General features: G+C 40.8%; 1 protein-coding gene across 1 annotated transcript in view; it reads right to left on the reverse strand.

Annotated features, from left to right (window-relative positions):
* The window catches only part of RNF121 (ring finger protein 121), a 75,111-nt gene that overhangs the window by 16,161 nt on the left and 35,515 nt on the right, over positions 1–23,435 (reverse strand). The window contains exon 4 of the mRNA XM_049889986.1: positions 2,858–3,012. Coding sequence (XP_049745943.1) covers positions 2,858–3,012 — 155 coding nt within the window. The remainder of the gene's footprint in view (positions 1–2,857; positions 3,013–23,435) is intronic.

A 23,435-nucleotide genomic window follows, 5' to 3' on the forward strand; every position in this document is an offset into this window, starting at 1 on the left:
CTGTCATCTCAGTATGCAGGTCAAATTCATTCAGGTTAGTGAGACAAGAAGTAATAACTAATAACTACAGCTATGCTCAGAAGGGAACAGGTGAGGGAGACTAGTTGTTCTTGTCAGCAAAGAGAATTCAAGGGAGGATGTATAAGAGGTAGAATTAGCTACAGGCTTTGCACTTGGGCCTGGTTAGTCTGAATACAGCTTTGCTCCTATTCACAGGCCAATAAAAAAGGGAGCGATCTCTAATGGACTTGCTTCTGAAATGATTTTTTTTCTGGAGGGAAAGGATAAGCAGAAAGGCACTCCAAAAGTGTTCTTTGAGTTGAATTAGATGTGTGTGTGTGGTGGCATGGCGGGGGGAGACATGTTCAATGCTCCTGAAGGAGGAGCAATGCTCCCCAGAATCCATGGAAGAGCAATGTGGAATCCGGTTGGTTAACCCCCAGCTAGGTTCAGAGAGGAAAAATGGTTCCCTGCATGTACCAGAGCCTTTTAAGTACTATGGGAGTAGGTCCCTGATATCAGGATCCACTATCCTATCTGTGATGAGGGCTAATAAGCGATTTAGCCATTTGCTTAAATAACCAAAAACAAGCCTGCCTGGTCCCTGAGAGTCAACCAGGCTACTGTCAACTCTGCTGGGCCCTAGAGAAGCTCGAGGTTATTGCATGTGCCTCCCTGCTGCTGTGGCTAAGCACAGGGTGATGGCTTCCGCAGGCTAGGGAAAGGCTCCAAACAACCTGTAGTGCCGGCCCTCAAGGATCACATACAACTCCATTATCCAGAGGTGCACTGATCATATGGGAATAAGACACAGCAGAAAGGATGTGGAATGTTGGGTTAGGCAACTCTTAATCTGGGTTATGTGTTGTTATTGATTGAATTGTGTCCCCCAAAAAGATGTGTTATAAATCCTAACCTCTATGCCTGTGGTTAAATTCCATTTGGGAATGGGTTGTCTTTGTTATGTTGATGAGGCGGGATTAGTGTGGGTTATTATCTTGAGTCAGTCTCTCTTGAAATTAAAATAAGCAAGCAGAGCAGGAGATGGGGTAAGACAGATGCCAAGACACACCGAACTCTCAAAGGCACCAGTAAGCAGAAGCTGAAGACACAAGGACCTTCCTCCAGAGCCAACAGAGAAAGGCTTACCCTAGAGCCAGCTCTCTAAACTCAGACTTCTAGCCTCCTAAATTGTGAAAAAATAAATTTGTTTGTTAAAGCCATCTACTTGTGGTATTTCTGATATATCAGCACTAGATAACTAAGACAAGTGTGGTCAATCTTACGAGCTGGGTAATTCCAGGTAAGTAATATTACTTTTTTGAGACAAACAGGAAAACCATGCTATCTTTCTCACTGCATTGTACAGAGTCTGTTGCCTGGTACATAACACATGCTCCATAAATGCTGAATGGATTAATGAGAATGTTTATGAAAATGCTTTGCAAGTGTAAAGCACTATCGAGTGTTAGTTACTATTATCAAAATGTTACAGACACATTTTCAGCCATGTAAGTAAGCTAGGTGGGTAGAACTTGACACTGTCACTTGGTGACCTTTAACATGTTTTATTGCACTTTTTCTTCATAATCACCCTATATGAGATAGCAATTATTATCCAATTTGAGGGGATGAAGAATTCGAGGCTCAGAAACGTGAAGTCATACAGGAGCTGGGGGTTCCAATCCATGTCCATCTGGCACCAGAGCCTGAACCTTCTATAATGAATGGTCTCTAAACTACTGTAGTCAGAGAGGGACTTCTGGATCACCAACTCTACCTTAAAGATAAACTACCTTGTACGAAGAAGCTTAGAAGGCCAGAGAAAGACTTGCAGTAAAGCAGAGCATAAGGGGCATGAAAAGAGCAGTCTGCAATATGGGGGACTTTGGATCAGCTGGTCACAACTTTGAGACTGGCTAGTTCCTCTGTCAGGCTCTCCTGGAACTGTGCACACCTCTCTCATACTGCTTGCCAACTGTCCTGCAACAGGTGCTTTCTCATTCATTTCCTCCATTAAACCGAGCGCTTCTTGAGGGCAGGGGCCATGTCTTATTCAGCTCTGTACCCCCAGCACTCAGCACAGGGCCTGGCACATAGCAGATGCTTGTTGAATGAATGAGAAAGTACCTCTCTTTCTGTCAAATACAGATATTAAATGACCTCACAAGCTGGTTGGGAGGATCAAACGAGAATGCATTTGGATAAAATATAAAGAATTATACAGATATGGGCTGCTTTATGACCCAAGAAAGAAGCATTTGCTTGTTGGAAAACTGCAAACTTGCTGGGATTCATTCATTCAACAAAAGATCGTAAGTGGGCCTACCATGTGCCAGTCCTTGGACCAGGGCCCGGGTATACAGTGACAAACAAAACAGATGTGGTACCTGACTTCATAGTTATAGTTCAGTGGGGGAGACAGACAGTAAAAATAATGCTTGGCTATAAACTGTGTAAGTTATAAATCATGAAGGAAAACTAATACGGGTATTATGAGAGAATATAACAGAAAATCTAATTTAGAGATCAGGGAAGGGTTTGCAGAAGAAAATAACATTTAAATGAGACCACAATGATCACTGGGATTTGCTAAGTTATTTTGTTTGCTTTGAATACAAACAGATTTTTATGTAAACCATGAAGTAAGCTGTGGGAAAAGATTCTGGAGTTTTTATCCTGTAATTAGAGTGGTGGTGAGTCTCCCAATCAGCTTGTTATGAAGGGCCTCCACATCAAATAATCTTGGAAGACAAAAACAAAACTTAGATTTTTGATCTAAATCACCCTCCTCCCATGCATCCCAACCCACTAGTTTCAGGAAATCTGGGCTTTTCCCCATTACTTAAACACTCACCTTGGGGTTGTCTGTAATAGAGGTTTTCGGGTGGCTCGGAAGGTGACAAAGGCAGTGACAGCAGAGAACAAGATCCAGATCACTAGGAACCTCCACCAGTGCAGCTTCACTGTGAAATAGAGGGGGACAACCCACATCTGAAAGAGGGTCACCATCTGAAACACAAACACAAGCACTTCAGCTCTAGCCAGCTCCCTCTGCAGCTCTATCTACAAGTCCAGAGCACATCCTGTGTTTTCCCTTTTAGACTGATCCTTTCCTGTGTTTCCAATTTTAGATAAAAGCATCTCTACTCAGTGATCAAAGTTAGATACCTGGGAGCATATTTGACAGTCTCTTGGTTGAATTCTTTCCATTTGGGCCCTCACTACCTCTTGCCTTGCTGACTACACAACCTCTTTGTTAGTCTCCTGGCATTCGTGTCACTTCTTCCAATCCATTCTTCCCAGGAGTGCTAGAGTGGTATCTCTTAACACACAGTCTTGAACACGTCATTCTATGGTGATACCCTGCATAAAGGATACGGTCCAAGATTCTTAGCCAGGCAGGCAAGTCCTCCATAACATGGCCCTAAACCTACCATTTTGAAGGCCACCTCCTACAACTTCCCAAGCCTTTGGTCACGTTGTCCGCAACCTGCCCTTCTGCATGATAATATCACATGCAAGACACATGGAGCCTTCTATTTCCTTTCCAGGAAGAGTTAGTTCTAGCACTCCAAAGGTATTTTCTTTACTACCATCATTTATAGAACTTTTCCAGGGTATGAGGTTTTCTGTGAAAGCAGGGTGATGGGGGGTGGGGGTGGGGGGCAGGAGTTAGAAGGCATCAGGGAGCAGAACACAAGTGATTACTCCAAACTTCTGTCTCAGAGTCATTATTGTTTCATATGCCTAAAACAGAATCTCAGTGCTCCATAAGCAATAATTCCCCTTTTCCCCTCCCTCCTGCCACTGGTAACTGCCAATAAACTTTGGTCTCTATACATTTGTCTGTTCTTGTCTTTTTATATAAGTGAGGTCATACAATATTTTTTCTTCTGTGATTGACTTATTTCACTCAGCATAATGTCTTAAAGCTCCATCCATGTTGTAGCATGTATCAAGACTTCATTTCTCTACAGAAACTACTTAAGACATTGGGACTGAACTACTGGGCTTGAAGGCTAAGGACCATAAACTCAGGGGACATCTAGGTCAACTGGCAAAACACAGTTTATAAAGATAACGTCTTAGTCATCTAGTGCTGCTATAACAGAAATACCACAAGTGGATGGCTTTAACAAAGAAATTCATTTCTTCACAGTAGTCAGCTCCAGGGGAAGACTTTCTCTCTCTGTCAACCTTCTCATCAACCTCCCCTCTGACTAGGAGCTTCTCCATGCAGGAACCCCAGGTCCAAAGGATGTGCTCTGTTCCCAGCACTGCTTTCTTGTCAGTATGAGGTACACCCTCTCTGCTTGCTTCCCTTTCCTTGTTATCTCTTGAGAGATAAAAGGTAGTGCAGGCCGCACCCCAGGGAAATTCCCTTTACGTTAGCTCAGGGATATGACCTGGGTAAGGGTGTTACAATCTGACCCTAATCCTCTTCAACATAAAATTACAATCACAAAACGGAGGACAACCACACAATACTGGGAATCATGGCCTAACCAAGTCGACACATATTCTGGGGGGACACAATTCAATCCTGGCAGATAATGCTCTACGTCCTGGTCTGGTGAATAGCGTCTGGCGTCTTAAAAGTTTGCAAGCAGCCATCTAAGAAGCATCGATTGGTCTTTCCCCACCAGAAGCAAACGAGAATGAAGAAAAATGAAGACTCAAGGGAGCAGTTAGTTCAAAGGACAATGGCCCACATGAACCACAGCCTCCTCTAACCTGAAGCCAGAAGAACTAGATGGTGCCTGGCTACCACTACCGAACACTCTGACCAGAACCACAGTAGAAGGTCCTAGTTAGAATGGGTTGAAAATGTAGAACAAAATTCAAAAAAAAGACCAGACTTACTGGTTTGATAAGAGACTGGATGAACCCGAGACTACTGCCCTAAGACATCCGTCAAACTTGGAACTGAAGCCACTCCTGGAGGCCACCTTTCAGCCAAATAATAGGACTATAAAATAAACAATACCACCCGTGAAGAATGTTCTCCTTAGAACAATCAACTATACCAGACGACAGGGGCAACATCTGCCCAAAACCAAAGATGAGATGGCAGGGAGGGACAGGAAAACCAGGGAGGAAATGGGGAGAGGGCTGACACATTGTGGGGATGGCAACAATGTCTTAGCATAATTTGAGTATCAATCATCGATTGGAAAACTAATGTGCTAGGTAAACTTACATCTAAAGCAAAATAAAAGGTTAAAAAAAAAAAACACTTCATTTCTCTTTCTGGCTGAAGAGTAAGGTAGACGTTTTTAATGGCTAGCTTGACAATAAGTGGCTGAAGGTATGCTTCTCAGAACAATGGCACAGACTCTGGTGCCATCTGGTGGCAACACTTATATAGACACATTTGATTTAATAGTTTTTTTTAGCACTTGTGCCTGATGCTGTGGAAGGCACAGAATATTGGGAAGCCTTGGCTCTGACCTCTCTTCCAGGATGTGGCACGACGATGAGACATGAACACATAAACTAGACAGCCAAGTAAAGCATATCACCAACATGGGAGGTCAGAGGAGAGAGGTGACAGTGCGGGCAGGAATTGTCAGAGGAGATTTCCGGGAAAAGGCAGGGGTCTGGCTGGTTCGGAAGGACACTTAGATTTGGCCAGGTGGAGGGGGAAAACGAAAGCCATTCATCCTTCTCTCCCTGGATCTGCAAATATGAGGTTGAAGTGAAGAAGTGCCTGAAAATAACTGATTCATTCAGCAAATAGTTACTGAGGGACTATCCCAGCTTTTCTCATCTGGAAGATAAGAATAGTAATGTTGTGTTGTTGTTAGGTGCTATTGAGTTGGTTCCAACTCACAGGACGAGTTGGTTCGTCCTATGTGCCACAGAACGAAACACTGCCCGGTCCTGTACCGTCCTTACAATTTTAAGAATAGCAATACTTCCACTTACCTCTCCACAAGGCTGAACAGTTGAGATACTAGATTTTAACAGTAAGTGCTAGCCCATTAAATGGGCTTCCTTTTTTAGCTGAGCGATCACCATCACTGGGCACATTTATAAAAATTGAATCAAAACCTAATGATTACTTCTAATCCATGTGAAGGTGGACGAGACACCTTCCAGATCCCTTTTACCTTAGAAGAGAACAGTCGGAAAAGAGCTCCCAGATTACCTCCTTCCCTGGACACCAGCTGCCTTAACAGTCTGCACTTTTGACTTTCAAGGTTCTCATCTTACCACTTCTGGATCTCCCTATGTCGTAGGGCAGGGATCACCCATGCTTGGCTGAAAAGTAGCATTTTGGATGAAATGAAAACTACAAGTCCAGGTAGTAGAGCCAAGTAAGAGACTGAGAACTAATAGAACAACCAGCTCGAAAAAATGCTAATATGTAGGCTGAGGTCAACCAGAGGGAGAGTCTGGGATGTGCTCCATGCTCTGGTCAACATTTTCATGAGTGATTTGGATGAAAATATAAAGGACTTGGTTACCAAACTGTAAATAGCACAAAAAAGCTGCCGAGAGGGGAACAGTACAAGGCAGTGAACACAGAACATAAAAGCAGCAAGATCCTAAATGGATAAAGTTTGTTTCTAGGGTTCATCTATCTCTAACATTCTGTAAGCCAATAAACTGAAATGAAGAACCAAAACCACATGATGAAACCTAACTAGCCAAGTACAGAATAGGGAAGGAGTTGCTTAATAGCAGCTCACGTGAAACAGATCTAGGGGTTTCAGTTGACCACAAATTGCCAGGAAGCCAGGACTGTTGCCAAAAAAGCTAAGGCAAACTTCGGCTATTTTAACTAAGGATATACCCAGGATGAAGGAGGCAGCAGCTCTAATGTTCTCTGCTCTGTCAAAGCATCCCTGGGGCCCTGCGATCAGGTCTTGGGATCAGGCTGTACAAAGAATACTGACAAATAAGCATAGCCATAGGGAGCAGCCAGGATTATGAAGGGTCTGGAAACCAAATTACATAGGAACAGCTGAAAACACCAAAATACTAGGCCTGGAGAAGACTATAAGGATGCATGGCTGCTACCTTGAGTTAACTGAGAGCTGTCAAGCGGCCCAGTAAACATATATTCAGTGTCTATTCTGTGATCTGGTTAAGACCCTACACATTGTTGGAATTCTCCACAGGGCAGAAACAGTTGGCAATTCCCTCCTACCACACCCCTCCAAATGGTCCTTACCTCATAAGGCAGGACATTCCATTGCTAATAGATGTGCTAGACAGTTCTTGGCACTGACATGAAAAATCGGACTTTGCATCCCTTCTCCCTCTAGGTCTTACTCTTGTCTTTCAGAAAGGGACAGAGTAAATTTGCTCCGTTTCATATGACTGCTTTCCCAATACCTAGAATTATGTCTCCTTTTCCTAAGTTTTCTCCTCTCCAGGAAAAAGGTTAAGTCAAACAGTCATTTAACAAACACTAACCTTACTAGGACCCCATGCTGGGGACCAGACATTCAGAAACAAAAAATAAAACCTCCTCTAAAACTTAAAGTCTACTGAAGAGAAACAAGCAACTAACCATAAGGCAGCATGGTAAATGCTATAATGGAGTAAGCCCAGGTGGCCAAGAAAGTACAGAAAAAAGGTGCTTCACTCAGCATGGGGGAACCAAGGAAGGCTTCCTGAAGGAAGCAACCTCTATCTTTGTTGCAATGGCCTAGTAGGTCCAGATGGAGAAAGGCATCATGATGAGTGTTCCAGAATAAGAGAACATGGTACGCTTGAGAAAGTACAGCTGGTATATGAAAGAGGGTGAAAGATGAGGTAAGCAAGAGTCAGAAGAGGCTGATATATATATATATATATCACACTTAAAAGTTTCTATTATATTCTAAGGGTAAAAGTTTTTCTTCCTCACAGAACGTGGGTTATAACTCTTTACTATCTTAGTCAGCATTCTCTAGATACATTCTAGTAACCTTCTTCATGTCTTGGTCTGAGAAAAACCTATATTACTTTAAAAAAGATTTCCAGGTAGGAGATTTTGCCACACTCATCCATTCCACGAGGGAAGACTGGTTCAGGAGTGTGGGTTTAAAAAGATCTATATTTAGTAACAGAGATGATGAAAGCTTCTCCTTGGAGATCTTTTAAAAATAGGATAGATACTTTTCCAGGCATAAACTCATTTCTTCCCCTAACATCCCTCAGGGAGCTAAGGTGTAAGTAATATTAGACTACCTGAATAGACGATGAAAACTGAGCAACAGAGAGGCCAAAAAGCAAGTCTGGCCTGGGCCAGATTTCCAGTCTAGACCTTCTGTCTCTGAAGTACTCCTCCTGAGCATCATTTACTAAATTTGTGGGGAAACTTTGGAGAGGATGAAGAGGCAAGATGATGTAGAGAGTAAAGGCAGGTGGTTGTGAAAGTACCTGAGATTCAAAGAAAGGACTTGGGCAAAAATTGTTACAGGCAAACTGGGGAGGTTAAAAACAAAACCAACCACAACAGAAACTGACAATAACTTCCTAATAATTTGCTAATCTGAAAAGTGGAGATAAATCCATACCCTATCATAGAAAGCTGCTATGAAGCTCCAATGAGACAGCAGAGGAATCAGGTATTTTTTAAAACATCAATTTTAAATTATTTAAAACTGTAAATAATTTAAAGTATTGTTGTTGCTGTTACTAAAAGGAACAGTGCCTGAAGTTTAGATACAGAAAACAGTAGGATCTCTTGCTCCAAATGGCAATTAATTTAGACTTAGTTTCTCTTCTCTTAACCAGAAGGTTGGACTTCAGCTCCAAAGTAGAGAACTCTGACACTTTTCACAGCGAATCTAGTGGGTTGGCATACCTGCTCAAAGTCAGTCTCATGGCTGGCAGCATCCATGCTGCTCTAGGTCCTAGAGTCTAGGACAGTGGTTCTCATCCAGGGGGGTACTACTAAACACTTTACAATGCACAGGACAGCCCTCCACAAAAACAAAGAATTATCTCGCACTAAATGTTAACAGTCACACTGTTGAGAAACCCTGGTCTAAGAGAACAGACCTAATGTTTTTTTTTCCCACTTGGTGATCACGGGTGCCCCTGACGCTGGGCCACCAACCTGCACTCATGAAGAACAGAAAACTTCATTCAGTTTGGGAGAAAAACAGAGCCTTATCAATTAATTCCATCACTTCTTACCATGCTGTATGAAGCATTTTTTTTGAGAGCTCTGATGGATAATCTCAAACAGATCATGTTTCTACCACTCAACAATTCAGTGCCTTTTTATACAACTTTCTCTGGGGAGTTCTTTTGTTTTGATTTTTTTTTACCCTTACCAGTCCTCTCTCCTATAGGTATTCTAATGTGTTTATTTAATATGTATACTCCTGTTTGTACCTATTCTTGCAACTATATATTTTTTGTGCGTGTATTTTAAATTTATTTATTGGCATTGTGTTATACGTTTCTTACTCTTTCCACTCAGTACTATGCTTCTACCATACACCTAAATTGCTACTGAGTACACCCAATGCACTCTTAACTGCAACCCAGTATCATGAAATACGTTCACTACATTTTACCTATTTACTCTCTCAGAGATTGATATCCAATTGCCTCCAACTCTTCACTGCTGCAATTAATACTATGACACACCCGTCAGGAATTAATACTACAAATGTTCCCTCAGGATATGTCACAGAGTATGTGTATATTCTGAGTGTGCCACACAGCTCTCCAGAATGGCTGCACCAGTCTCTGCTCCCACAAAGAGTGCACAAAGGTTCCTACAGCCTCTGATCTGCAGGATGATGGATCATTTTGTGTAGCCTTTCTAGCCATGGTCTTGTAATTCATTTGGGTGGGACAGTATGAGAGGGTAATTGTGGCCCACCAATGGAATTGGTTAGTTTTGCCATCCCTCTGGGCTTAAAATGAACCACCCTAGAGGCGGAAAAGAGAGAATCCCACCACCAACGAGGAAGAACGGTCAGGAGCCAGCATGTCCTTTGGACCCAGGATCCCAGCACTGAGAAGTTCCTGAAAGCAGAAGACTGAGAGAGAGCAAGCTGTAACCCTGAAGATGCTGAGAAGTGGAGGCAGGAGAGATCCGGCAGCAGGAGACAGCATGGTGGGCTTCTGACCCATGAAGACAGAAAGCTGAGAGCCTTTGAGCAGAGGCCTGGGGCCAGAAAGAGGCGTGCCTGCGAACACAGCTGGGAAGAGGCTGTCCTGATGGAAGAATTGTATCTTTGACCGTTCCTGAGCCTAAACTGTAACCTGTTACTTCCCTAATAAACTCTGTAATTGTGAGTACGGTCTGTGAGTTCTGTGTGGCCACTGTAATGAATTATCAAATCCAGCAGAGAAGTAGAGTGACGTGGGAGAGATGGTTGGTGCCAGAATTAGTAAAGATGGCAGACAGAGAGGGCATGTCTGATCTCCGCCTTAGGAATCAGCCTTGATCTTGATTCTCCTTCCCCCTTGTGAAGTTAGAGGAGGTTGGGCACCGCTCCTGTCATTTTTACAGATCCCTTCCAATACTTGGCATTATCTAGCTTTCTAATTTTTTGCCAATCTAACAGATGAAAAGTGATATTTCACTGCTATTTTAATGTGCATGTCTGTAATTACTCATGGCTTTCAGCATTTCTTCTTATGCTTGATGGCCTTTTGGATTTCCTCTTCTGTAAACTGCCAGTCCATATCATTTGCCCATTTTTCTATTGGAGTTGTTTTCTTTTGTTTGTTGATTTGTTGTTAAGTGCCATCGAGTCGGTTCTGACTCATAGCAACCCTACATACAACGATATATCGCCTGGTCCTGTGCCATCTTCGCAATCATTGCTGTGTTTGAGCCCATTGTTGTAGCTACTGTATCAATCCATCTTGCTGAGGGTCTTCCTCTTTTTCGCTGAGCCTCTATTTTACCAAGCATGACATTCTTCTCCAGGGACTGGTCCCTCCTGATAACATGTCCAACGTATGTGAGACAAAGTCTCTCCATCCTCCCTTCTAAGAAGTATTCAGGCTGTACTTATTCCAAGACAGACTTGTTCGTTCTTCTGGCAGTCCATGGTACATTCAATATTCTTTGCCAACACCATAACTCAAAGGTGTCAATTCTCCTTTGGTCTCCTTTATTCATTTTAAGAGTGGTGGTGTTGATTTGCAGCAGTTCCGTATTAATCTACTGTCAGTTTTAATCATGTTCTCCTACTCTACTATCAGTTGGGTTGCCTATGGTATTGTTTATGGAACAAAAATTCTTTTTTTTCTATTAATAATATTTTATTGTGTTTTTGGTGAAAATTTATACAGCAAATTAGGCCCCCATTTGACAATTTCTACACAAATTGTTCAGTGACATTAGTTACATTTTTCACAATGTGTCAACATTCTCTTTAGTTGTGTTCGGGTTGTTTTCTGTTGTTCTAGCTTCCCTGCCCCCTTATCTTCTCATCTTTGTTTCAGGGTAATTGTTGACCTTTTGATCTCATGCAGATGGTTTTTTTTTTTTTACTTTTTTTGGAAGGAGATGTATGATTTTTAAAAAAAATTTTATTGTGCTTTAAGTGAAAGTTTACAAATTAAGTCAGTTTCTCATACAAAAATTTATATACTCCTAGCTGCTCTCCCCCTAATGAGACAGCACACTCCTTCTCTCCACCTTCTATTTTCATGTCCACTCAGCCAGCTTCTGACCCCCTCTGCCCTCTCATCTCCCCTTCAGACAGAAGCTGCCCACATAGTCCCATGTGTCTACTTGATCCAAGAATCTTCACCAGTATCATTTTCTGTTCCATAGTCCAGTCCAATCCCTGCCTGAAGAGTTGGCTTTGGGAATGGTTCCTGTCTTGGGCTAACAGAAGGTCTGGGGACCATGACCTCCAGGGTCCTTCCAGTCTCAGTCAGACTGTTAAGTCTGGTCTTTTTACAAGAAAAAAAAATTCTTATTTTTAATGTAATGAAATTCATCACATCTCTTTTTTGCCTATATTATTTTTTTTATTAACTTTGTAATTTTATCTTTCATAATTAGGTCTTAAATCCACCTTGAGCTCTCTTTGTATGCAGTGTTATACAGAAATCTACTTTTTTCTCCATATGGTGAGCCAGTTTTCTCAACAGAATCTCCTTAACAATGAATAGCCTCTTCATTGATTGGTGGTTACACCTTTATTATATATTAAATTCCCATTATATGTGGATCTGTCTCTGAGCTCTTCATTCTATTCCACTGCTCTATTTGTCTGTTTTTGTGGTATGTCTTAACATCTGGTAAGTCCCGTTCTTGAAAGCTGCTTTCTTTCCTGACTTTACTTTTGGCCCTCAGATGCAAAAAATATGAACTAATAAGAATTCTTATTTTAGGAACATTCTCCTTAGTCTACATATAGACGCCTTCTGTTTTTTGTTTGTTTTATTTTACTTTATTGTGCTTTAAGGGAAAGTTTACAATTCAAGTCAGTTTCTCATACAAAAATTTATACACATTGTTATGTGGCCCTAGTTGATCTCCCTATAATATGACAGCACACTCCTCTTCTCCACCCTGTATTTCTCGTGTCCACTCAACCAGCTCCTGTCCCCCTCTGCCTTCTCATCTCGTCTCCAGACAGAAGCTGCCCACTTAGTCTCATGTATCTACTTGAGCTAAGAAGCACACTCCTCACCAGTATCATTTTATGTCTTACAGTTCAGTTTAATCTTTGTCAGAAGAATTGGCTTCAGGAATGGTTTTAGTTTTGGGCTAACAGAGAGTCTGGGGGCCAAGTTTTCTGGGGTTCCTCCAGTCTCAGTCAGACCATTAAGCCTGGTCTTTTTACTAGAATAGGAGTTCTGCCCCCCACTTTTCTCCTGCTCCGTCAGGGACTCTCTGTTGTGTTCCCTGTCAGGGGAGTCATTGGTGGTAGCTAGGCGCCATCTAGTTCTTCTGGTCTCAGGCTGATGGGAGTCTCTTATGTGGCCCTTTCTGTATTTTAATTATTTTTTAGTAATATGACAAATACTGAACCCACAACCCAAAACATAAGAATTGGAACATTTAAAGTTACTTACATCTAGCTATGTACTCCTCCCTATTCTATCCTCCAGGTGCCCTCCCATTCAAAGTCAGCATTATCCTGAATCTAGATTTAATCATTCCCTTGCTCTTTAAGATATAATCTTATCACATATATACATATTATTAAAATACACTGTTTTAGTTGTTTTTAACTTTCTAAAAATGGTATCAAGTTGTTAAGTAGACGACTAGGACTACTTTTTTCACTCACTAATATATTGCTAAGATTCATCCTTACTGTTATTTCTAGTGATAGTTAATTCTTTAGTTATCTGTATATGTTTTATATCATATATATTATTTTATATGCTATATAATATTGCATATAGCTTTTGATGGGAAGATCTTCCCTTCTAAGACAACTTATTCCACTATGGAACAGTTCTCACTGTTGAAAAATTCTTCATAATGTTTAGCTGAAATCTGTATTCTTAAAACTCATTCCCTAGTTCTCATTTGGGTCTCTGGAGTTACAAAGAATAACAACCACGAAGGAAAGTTTTAAAGCTTGAAGGGACTTTAGCAGTCATCTAATCCTAGGCCCTTTAAAGATGAAATGTGAGAATGAGGAAGCATAAGTGAAGGGTATTCTATCCCTCAAACCACAGAAGACAAAGAAACACTTGATAACTCATTCTATGAGTCTAGGACTACCTTGATACCAAAACCAGACAAGGATATCACAAGAAAACAAAACTATAAACCAATATCCCTTATGAACACAAATGCAAAAATCCTCAACAAAATACTAGCAAATGAATTCAGCAGCATACTAGAAGAATTATACACCATGACCAAGTGAGATTTATCCCAGGGATGCAAGGGTGGTTCAACATAAGAAAATCAATCAATGTAATATACCACATTAATAGATGGAGAAAAAAAAATGCACTCATCTCAATGGATACAGAAAAAGCATTTGACAAAAGCCAACAAACACCCTCTCATTCAACAAACTAGGACTAGAAAGGAACTATCTCAACATGATAAACAACATTCCTGAAATACCCATAGTTAACATCAAAATTAAGGAGTTCTGGTAACACAGTGGTAAAGCACTCGGCTGCTAAATGAAAGGTCAGTGGTTTGAACCCACCAGCAGCTGTGAAAGATGTGGCACTTTGCTTCCACAAAGATTACAGCCTTGGAAACCCTATGGGGCAGTTCTACTCTGCCCTACCCACCCCCAAGGCCGTCAAGTTGATTCCAACTTATAGCAACCCTATAGGAAGAGGAGAACTGCCACAGAGGGTTTCCAGGGACCAGCTGGTTAATTCAAACTGCTGACTTTTTAGTTAACAGCCAAGCTCTTAACCCCTGCACCACCAGGGCTCCTCTTCCCTGTCCTACAGGGGTCACTATGAGTCCAAAATGACTCAGTGGCGATGGATTAATATCATATTTAATGGTAAAAGCATAAAAGCTTTTCCCCTAAGATTAGGAACAAGATGTCAATGCTCGCTTTTACCACTTCTATTCAAAACTGTACTGGAAGTCTAGTCAGAGCAATAAGACAAGAAAAAAGAAATAAAAGGCATCCAAATTGGAAAGGAACAAGTAAAATTACCTCTATCCTCAAATCACATGATCTTACATATAGAAAATCCTTAAAAATCCACAAAAACCTGTTAAATTCAGCAAATACTCAGGATACAAAATCGACACAAAAAAATAGGCTCTATGTTGATATATAAGCAATCAACAATCTAAAAAGGAAATTAAGAAAACATTCACTTTACAATAGCATGAAAAGAAATAAAATACTTAGGAATAAATGGAGGTGTGAGACTTGTACATTGTAAACTACAAAGCACGGCTGAAAGAAATTAAAGAACATCTAAATAAACAGAAAGATATCCCATGTTTATGGAATGGAAGATTTAATATTGGCAACACTCCCCAAAGAGATCTACAAATTCAATATAATCCCTATCAAAATTCCAACTGCCTTCTTTGCAGAAATGGAAAAGATGATCCTAACACAGAATTGTAACTAGTCTAAAATAGCGAAAACAATTTTGATTTGTTTATATGCATAAACCTCCATGCCTCTGTCAGTTTGTCATAGTGTGGGGGCTTGTGTGCTGATGTGATGCTGGAAGCCACACCAGCAGTATTCAAATACCAGCAGGGTCACCCATGGCCAGCAAGTTTCAGCTGAGCTTCCAGAGTAAGACTGACTAGGATGAAGGACCTGGTGGTCTACTTCTGAAAAGAATTAAGCAGTGAAAACCTTATGAATAGCAGTGGAACACTGTATGATATAGTGCCAGAAGAGGAGCCCTTCAGGTTGGAAGGCACTCAAAAGACAACTGAGGAAGAGCTGCTTCCTCAAGGTAAAGGTGACCTTAACGACGTGGATGAAATCAAGTTTTCAAGACCTTCATTTGCTGATGTAGCATGACTCAAAATGACAAAAACAGCTGCAAACATCCATTAATAATCAGAACATGGAATGTACGAAGTATGAATCTAGGAAAATTAGAAATCGTCAAACATGAAATGGAATGCATAAACATTGATATCCTAGGCATTGGGGGCTGAAATGGACTGGTACTGGCCATTATGAATTGGAACATCATACGGTCTACTATGCTGGAGATGACAACCTGAAGAGGAATGTGGTTGCATTCATCATCAAAAAGAACATTTCAAGATCTACCCTGAAGTACAATGCTGTTAGTGATAGGATAATATCCACACACCTACAAGGAATATCAGTTAGTATGGCCATTACTCAAACTTACGCTTGAACCACTAAGGCCAAAGATGAAGAACGTGAAGATTTTTACCAACTTCTGCAGTCTGAAATCAATCAAACAGGCAATCAGGATGCATTGATAATTACTAGTGACTGAAACCCGCGAGTTGGAAGCAAAGAAGAAGAACTGACAGTTGGAAAATATGCACTTGGCGATAGAAACGATGCCAGTGATCACATGACAGAATTTTGCAAGACAGACGACTTCTTCATTGCAAGGTACCTTTTTCCCACAACGTATACAGTGACTATACACATGGACGCTGGAGGAATACACGGAATCAAATCAATGACATCTGTAAAAAGAGACGATAGAAAAAGCTCAATATCACTAGTCAGAACAAGGCCAGGAGCCAACTGTGGAACAGACCATCAATTGCTCATATGCATATTCCAGCTGAAATTGAAGAAAATTAGAACAAGTGCATGAGAGCCAAAGTACGATCTTGAACACATCCCACCTGAATTTAGAGAACATCTCAAGAAGAGATTTGACATGATGAACACTAATGACCAAAGACCAGAAGAGTTGTGGAGTAACATTAAGGATATCATACATGAAGAGAGCAAGAAAGAGGTCATTAAAAAGACAGGTAAGAAAGTAAAGGCCAAAATGGATGTCAGAAGAGACTCTGAAACTTGCTCTGGAACATGAAGTAGCTAAACCAATTGGAATAAATGACGAAGTAAAAGAGCTGAACAGAAGATTTCAAAGGGTGGCTAGAGAAGACAAAGCAAAGTATTACAATGACATGTGCAAAGACCTGGAGTTACAAAACCAAAAGGGAAGACCACACTTGGCATTTCTCAAGGTGAAATAACTGGGAAAAAAAAAAATCAAGCCTCGAGTTGCAATATTGAAGGATTCCACCAGGAAAATATTAAACAACACAGGATGCATCAAAAGGAGATGGAAGGAATACACAGAAGCACTATACCGAAAACAATTGGTTGACATGCAACCATTTCAGGAGGTAGCATATGACCAGGAACTGATGGGAATGAAGGAAGAGCTTCAAGCTGCACTGAAGGCAGTGACAAAAAACAAGGGTCCGGGAACTGAAGGAATACCAATTCAGATGTCTCAAAAAATGGATGTAGCATTGGAAGTGCTCACTCGTCTATGCCAAGAAATATGGAAGACAGCTACCTGGCCAACTGACTGGAAGAGATTCATATTTATGCCTATTCCAATGAAAGGTGATTCAAACAAATGTGGAAATTATTGAACAATATCATTAACATCACACACAAAATTTTGCTGAAGATCATTCAAAAACAGCTGCAGCAGCAGTACATCAACAGGGAACTGCCAGAACTTTAGCTGGATTCCGAAGAAGACATGGAACCAGGGATATCATTGCTGAAAGCAGAGAATACCAGAAAGATGTTTACCTGTGTTTTATTGACTATGCAAAGACTCTGGACTGTGTGGATCATAACAAATTATGAATAACACCGCAAAGAATTGGAATTCTAGAACACTTAATTGCACTCATGAAGAACCTGTACATAGATCAAGAGGCAGTCACTGGAACAGAACAAGATACTCGTGGTTTAAAGTCAGGTAAGGTGTGCGTCAGGGCTGTATCCTTTCATCAAACTTACTCAATCTGTATGCTAAGCAAATAATCCGAGAAGCTGGGGTATATGAAGAAGACTGGGGCATCAGGATTGGAGGAAGACTCATTAACAACCTGTGTTATGCAGACGACATAACCTTGCTTGCTGAAAGTGAAGAGAACTTAAAGCATTTGCTGATGAAGATCAAAGACCACAGCCTTCAGTATGTATTACACCTCAACATAAAGAAAACAAAACTTCTCACAACTGGACCAATAAGCAACATTACAGTAAACGGAGAAAAGACTGCAGCTGTCAAGGATTTCATTTTACTTGAAACCACAATCAACACCCATGGAAGCAGCAGTCAACAAATCAAAAGATGTACTGCACTGGGAAAATCTACTGCAAAAGACCTCTTTAAAGTGTTAAAAAAGCAAAGACGTCACCTTGAAGACTAAGGTGCACCGTACCCATGCCACAGTGTTTCCAAACATCTCATATATATGTGAAAGCTGGACAATGAACAAGGAAGACCAAAGAAGAATTGACATCTTTGAATCATGGTGTTGGTGAAGAATACTGAATATACCATGGACTGCCAAAAGAACAAACAAATCTGTCTTGGAAAAAGTACAGCCAGATGCTCCTTACAAGCAAGGATGGCGAGACTACGCCTCACATACTTTGGACATGTTATCAGGAGGGACTAGTCCCTGAAGAACATGCTCGTAAAGCAGAGGGTCAGTGAAAAAGAGGAAGACCCTCAATGAGTTGGATTGACACAATAGCTACAGCAATGAACTCAGGCGTAACGGTTGTGAGGATGGCGCAGTGCCGGGCAGGGTTTCATTCTGTCGTACATAGGGTTGCTACGAGTCGGAACTGACTCAAGGGTTCCTAACAACAACATAGACACAAAACACTTCCCAATTTCAAAACTTACTAGAAAGCTACAATAATCAAAAGTGTGGTGCTGGCATAAGGACAGATACCTAGATCACTAGAATAGAATTAAGACTCCAGAAATAAAACTATATACCTATAATGAACTGATTTTCAAAAAGGGTGCCAACAGGAGATCAGTGGGATGCAGACCCCAAATGCTCACAAAAAGACCATACTTAATGGTCTGACTGAGACTAGAGGAATCCCAGCGGTCATGGTCCCCAAACCTTCTGTTGGCACAGGACAGGAACCATTCCCGAAGACAACTCATCAGACATGAAAGGGACTGGACAGTGGGTAGGAGAGAGATGCTGATGAAGAGTGAGCTAATAATATCAGGTGGACACTTGAGACTGTGTTGGCATCTCCTGTCTGGAGGGGGGATGGGAGGATAGAGAGAGTTGGAAGCTGGCAAAATTGTCACAAAAGGAGAGACTGGAAGGGCCGACTCATTAGGGGGAGAGCAAGTGGGAGTACGGAGTAAGGTGTATATAAACTTATATGTGACAGTCTGACTTGATTTGTAAACGTTCACTTGAAGCTCAATAAAAGTTAATTAAAAAAAAAAGGGGGGGTGCCAGGACTACTAAATGAAGAAAGAATAGTCTTTTCAACAAATGGTGCTGGGGCAATTGGATATCCACATGCAAAATAATGACGCTGAACTGTTACCTCACACAATTCTCACAAAAATTAACTCAAAATAGATCAAAGGCTCAAATGTAAGAGCTAAAACTGTAGAACTCATCGAAGAAAACATAGGGGTACATTTGCATGACCGTAGATCTGGCAATAGAACCTTAGATATGAAAATAAAAGCACAAGGAACAAATGAAAAAATAGATAAAGCAACAAAATTTAAAACGTTTGTCCATCCATCAAAGGACAACCCACAGCATGGGAGAAAATATTTGCAGATCATATATCTGATAAGAACCTAGTACTTAGAATACATAAAGAACTCTTACAACTCAACAATAAAAAGACAAATTCAATTAAAAAATGGGCAAAGAACCAGAATAGACATTTCTCCAAAGAAAATATATGAGTGTCCAATAAGAAAACAAAAAGAATGTTCAACCCTATTAGTCATTAAGGAAATGCAAATCAAAACCACAACAAGATACCATTTCACACCCACTAGAATGGTATAATCAACAAAAGAGAAAATAACTGTTGGCAAGAATGTTGAGAAATTGGAACTCTCATACACTGCTGGTGGGAATGTAAAATGATGCAGCCACTATGGAAAAGTTTGTTGATTCCTCGAAAAGTTAAACACAGAATTACCATATGACCCAGTAACTCTACGCCTAAGTATATACCCAAAAGAACTGAAAATATATGTCCATACAAAAACTTATACAAAAATGTTCATAGCGGCACTATTCACAATAACCAAAAGGTAGAATTAATCAAATTTCCATCAGTGACAGACTAAAAATGCAGTATATCCCACAATGAAGTTGTGTGGAGCCATAAGAAGGAATAAAGGAGTGATACATGCTACAACATGAACGAACCTTCACACATTATGCTAAATGCAGGAAGCCAGACACAAAAGGCTACATACATATTGTATGATTCCCTTTATATGCATATCCGGAACAGACAAATCCATAGAGAGAAAAAGCAGATTAGTGGTTGCCATGCACTAGGCCCTGGGGGAATGAGGAGTAACTGCTTAATGGGTACAAAGGTTTCTTTTGGGGCAATGAAAATGTTCTAGAACTAGACAGTGGCAATAGTTGCAAAACATTATGAACGTACTAAAAGCCACTGAATTGTACACTTTAAAATGGTTAAAATGGTGAATTTTATGTTACATAAATTTTACCTCAATAAAAAAGAAATTTTAATCGTAATGCACATAAAATAGTACCTTAAGACACATTTTTTTCTTTTTTTTTTATTAACTTTTATTGAGGTTTAAGTGAACGTTTACAAATCAAGTCAGTCTGTCACATATAAGTTTATATACATCTTACTCCGTACTCCCACTTGCTCTCCCCCTAATGAGTCCGCCCTTCCAGTCTCTTTTGTGACAATTTTGCCAGCTTCCAACTCTCTCTATCCTCCCATTCCCCCTCCAGGCAGGAGATGCCAACACAGTCTCAAGTGTCCACCTGATATTATTAGCTCTCTCTTCATCAGCATCTCTCTCCTACCCTCTGTCCAGTCCCTTTCATGTCTGATGAGTTGTCTTTGGGGATGGTTCCTGTCCTGTGCCAACAGAAGGTTTGGGGACCATGACCGCCGGGATTCCTCTAGTCTCAGTCAGACCATTAAGTATGGTCTTTTTATGAGCATTTAGGGTCTGCATCCCACTGATCTCCTGCTCCCTCAGGGGTTCTCTGTTGTGCTCCCTGTCAGGGCAGTCACCTATTCTGGCCGGGCACCAACTAGTTCTTCTGCTCTCAGGATGATGTAGGTTTCTGGTTCATGTGGCCCTTTCTGTTAAGACACATTTTTATGTCCTTGAGCTTTCTCTTAGGAGTGGGAACAGCAGTTACTAATATTAGCTTTAGAGTTTACAAAACCCTTGCAATACACAATTTTATATAATCTTCACAACAACCCATGAGGTAGATATTATCACCCCATTTCAGAGGTAAGAAAAACTGAGGCTCAGAGAGGTGTAGTCACATAGCTAGGAGAGATGGATAATCAAGCCAGATTGGTCGACTCCACTACATAACAGTGCCTCCAAGGCAAAACAGCTCCAACTTCTGATAAGCTTGGGAAAGAATAAGAGGTGCCATTCCATACATGCCTCTTGGACAATTTTTCTTCTTCCAAAGTTAGTATTTTAATTAACAAAAAAACCCATGGCTGTAGAGTCAATTCCGACTCATAGTACCCCTAAAGGACAGAGTAGAACTGCCCCGTAAAGTTTCCAAGGAGCGCCTGGAGGATTCATACTGCCGACCTTTTGGTTAACAGCCGAACGCTTAACTACTATGCCGCCAGGGTTTCCATTTTAATTAAAGCAGTAAAAAAATTCACTGTACACAAGTTAACAAATGTTTTAACAAAACCAACATAGATCATTACTGCATAACAATAGCACAAAGCAGGACATTACAGATTTCCTTTTCCTATTTTCTAAAACTTTGGGTTTAAGCTTCTCAGAGCAAGACAAGCTATAATACTATAATACTACATTCTATAATAACTACTTTCACATGTCACCTCACCAGTGAAGTTCAGCATCATCTTTATAGGGTGTGGCTGTAAAGTAATAAGGTGACTGTGGATGTTCCTTGTACTACTGGCCTTATTAAATCACAGTCACATTTCCTATTAAGGATTAACTAGTTAATGACAAGTCAGTGGTTTTGTCAGTGTTCTGATGGGTCCTAGGGGCTCCAGAGAGGGAAAAGAGAGAGGACAGTGTTACCTAACCCTCATATCAACCACAGAAGCTTCTGAATTGTTTTCCATATTGGGTTTTTCCTTAAGATACTGTTTGAAGAAAGGATTTTACACCTTTAAAAAAAAAAAAAGGTACTTACTACAAACCACTGCAGTATATAATATATGCATCCTCACTTTCTTTACATAGTTTTTGTATGTGTATGTTTTAGGTTCCCCACATGTCTGTCAGTTTGTCGTACTGTGGGGGCTTGTGTGTTATGGTGATGCTGGAAGCTATGCCACCAGTATTCAGATACCAGCAGGTCACCCACGGAGGACAGGTTTCAGCTGAGCGTCCAGACTAAGACAGACTAGGAAGAAGGACCCGGAAGTCTACTTCTGAAAAGCACTAGCCAGTGAAAACCTTATGAATAGCAGCGGAACACTGTCTGATATAGTGCTGGAAGATGAGCCTCCCAGGTTGGAAGGCACTCAAAAGATGCCTGGGGAAGAGCTGCCTCCTCAAAGTAGAGTTGACCTTAATGACGTGGATGGAGTAAAGCTTTCAGGACCTTCATTTGCTGATGTGGCATGACTCAAAATGAGAAGAAACAGCTGCAAACATCCATTAAAAATCAGAACCTGGAGTGTACAAAGTATGAATCTAGGAAAATTGGAAATCGTCAAAAATGAAATGGAATGCATAAACATCGATATTCCAGGCATTAGTGAGCTGAAATGGACTGGTACTGGCCATTTTGAATTGGACAATCATATAGTCTACTATGCTGGGAATGACAACTCGAAGAGGAATGGTGTTGCATTCATCATCAAAAAGAATGTTTCAAGATCTATCCTGAAGTACAACGCTGTCAGTGATAGCATATACGCCTTCAAGGAAGACCAGTTAATACAACTATTATTCAAATTTACACACCAACCACTAGGGCCAAAGATGAAGAAATAGAAGATTTTTATCAGCTGCTGCAGTCTGAAATTGATCGAACATGCAATCAAGATGCATTGGTAATTACTGGTGATTGGAATGCTAAAGTTGGAAACGAAGAAGGATCAGTAGTTGGAAAATATGGCCTTGGTGACAGAAACAATGGCGGAAATCGAATGACAGAATTTTGCAAGACCAACAACCTCTTCATCGCAAATACTTCTTTCACCAACATAAACGGCGACTATACACATGGACCTCGCCAGATGGAACACACAAAATCAAATTGACTATGTCTGTGGAAAGAGATGGTGGAAAAGCTCAATATCTCAGTCCGAACAAGGCCAGGGGCCGACTGTGGAACAGACCATCAACTGCTCATATGTAAGTTCAAGCTGAAACTGAAGAAAATCAGAGCAAGTCCACGAGAGCCAAAATATGACCTTGAGTGTATCCCACCTGAATTTTGGGACCATCTCAAGAATAGATTTGATGCATTGAACACTAGTGACCGAAGACCAGATGAGTTGTGGAATGACATCAAGGACATCATCCATGAAGAAAGCAAGAGGCCACTGAAAAGACAGGAAAGAAAGAAAAGACCAAGATGGATGTCAGAGAAGACTCTGAAACTTGCTCTTGAGCGTCAAGCAGCTAAAGCAAAAGGAAGAATTGATGAAGTAACAGAACTGAACAGAAGATTTCAAAGGGCCTCTCAAGAAGACAAAGTATTATAATGACACGTGCAAAAAGCTGGAGATGGAAAACCAAAAGGGAAGAACACGCTCGGTGTTTCTCAAGCTGAAAGAACTGAAGAAAAGATTCAAGCCTCGAGTTGCAATAGTGAA

Source organism: Elephas maximus, chromosome 7 (genome assembly GCF_024166365.1).
Source record: "Elephas maximus indicus isolate mEleMax1 chromosome 7, mEleMax1 primary haplotype, whole genome shotgun sequence".
Taxonomy (NCBI): domain Eukaryota; kingdom Metazoa; phylum Chordata; class Mammalia; order Proboscidea; family Elephantidae; genus Elephas; species Elephas maximus.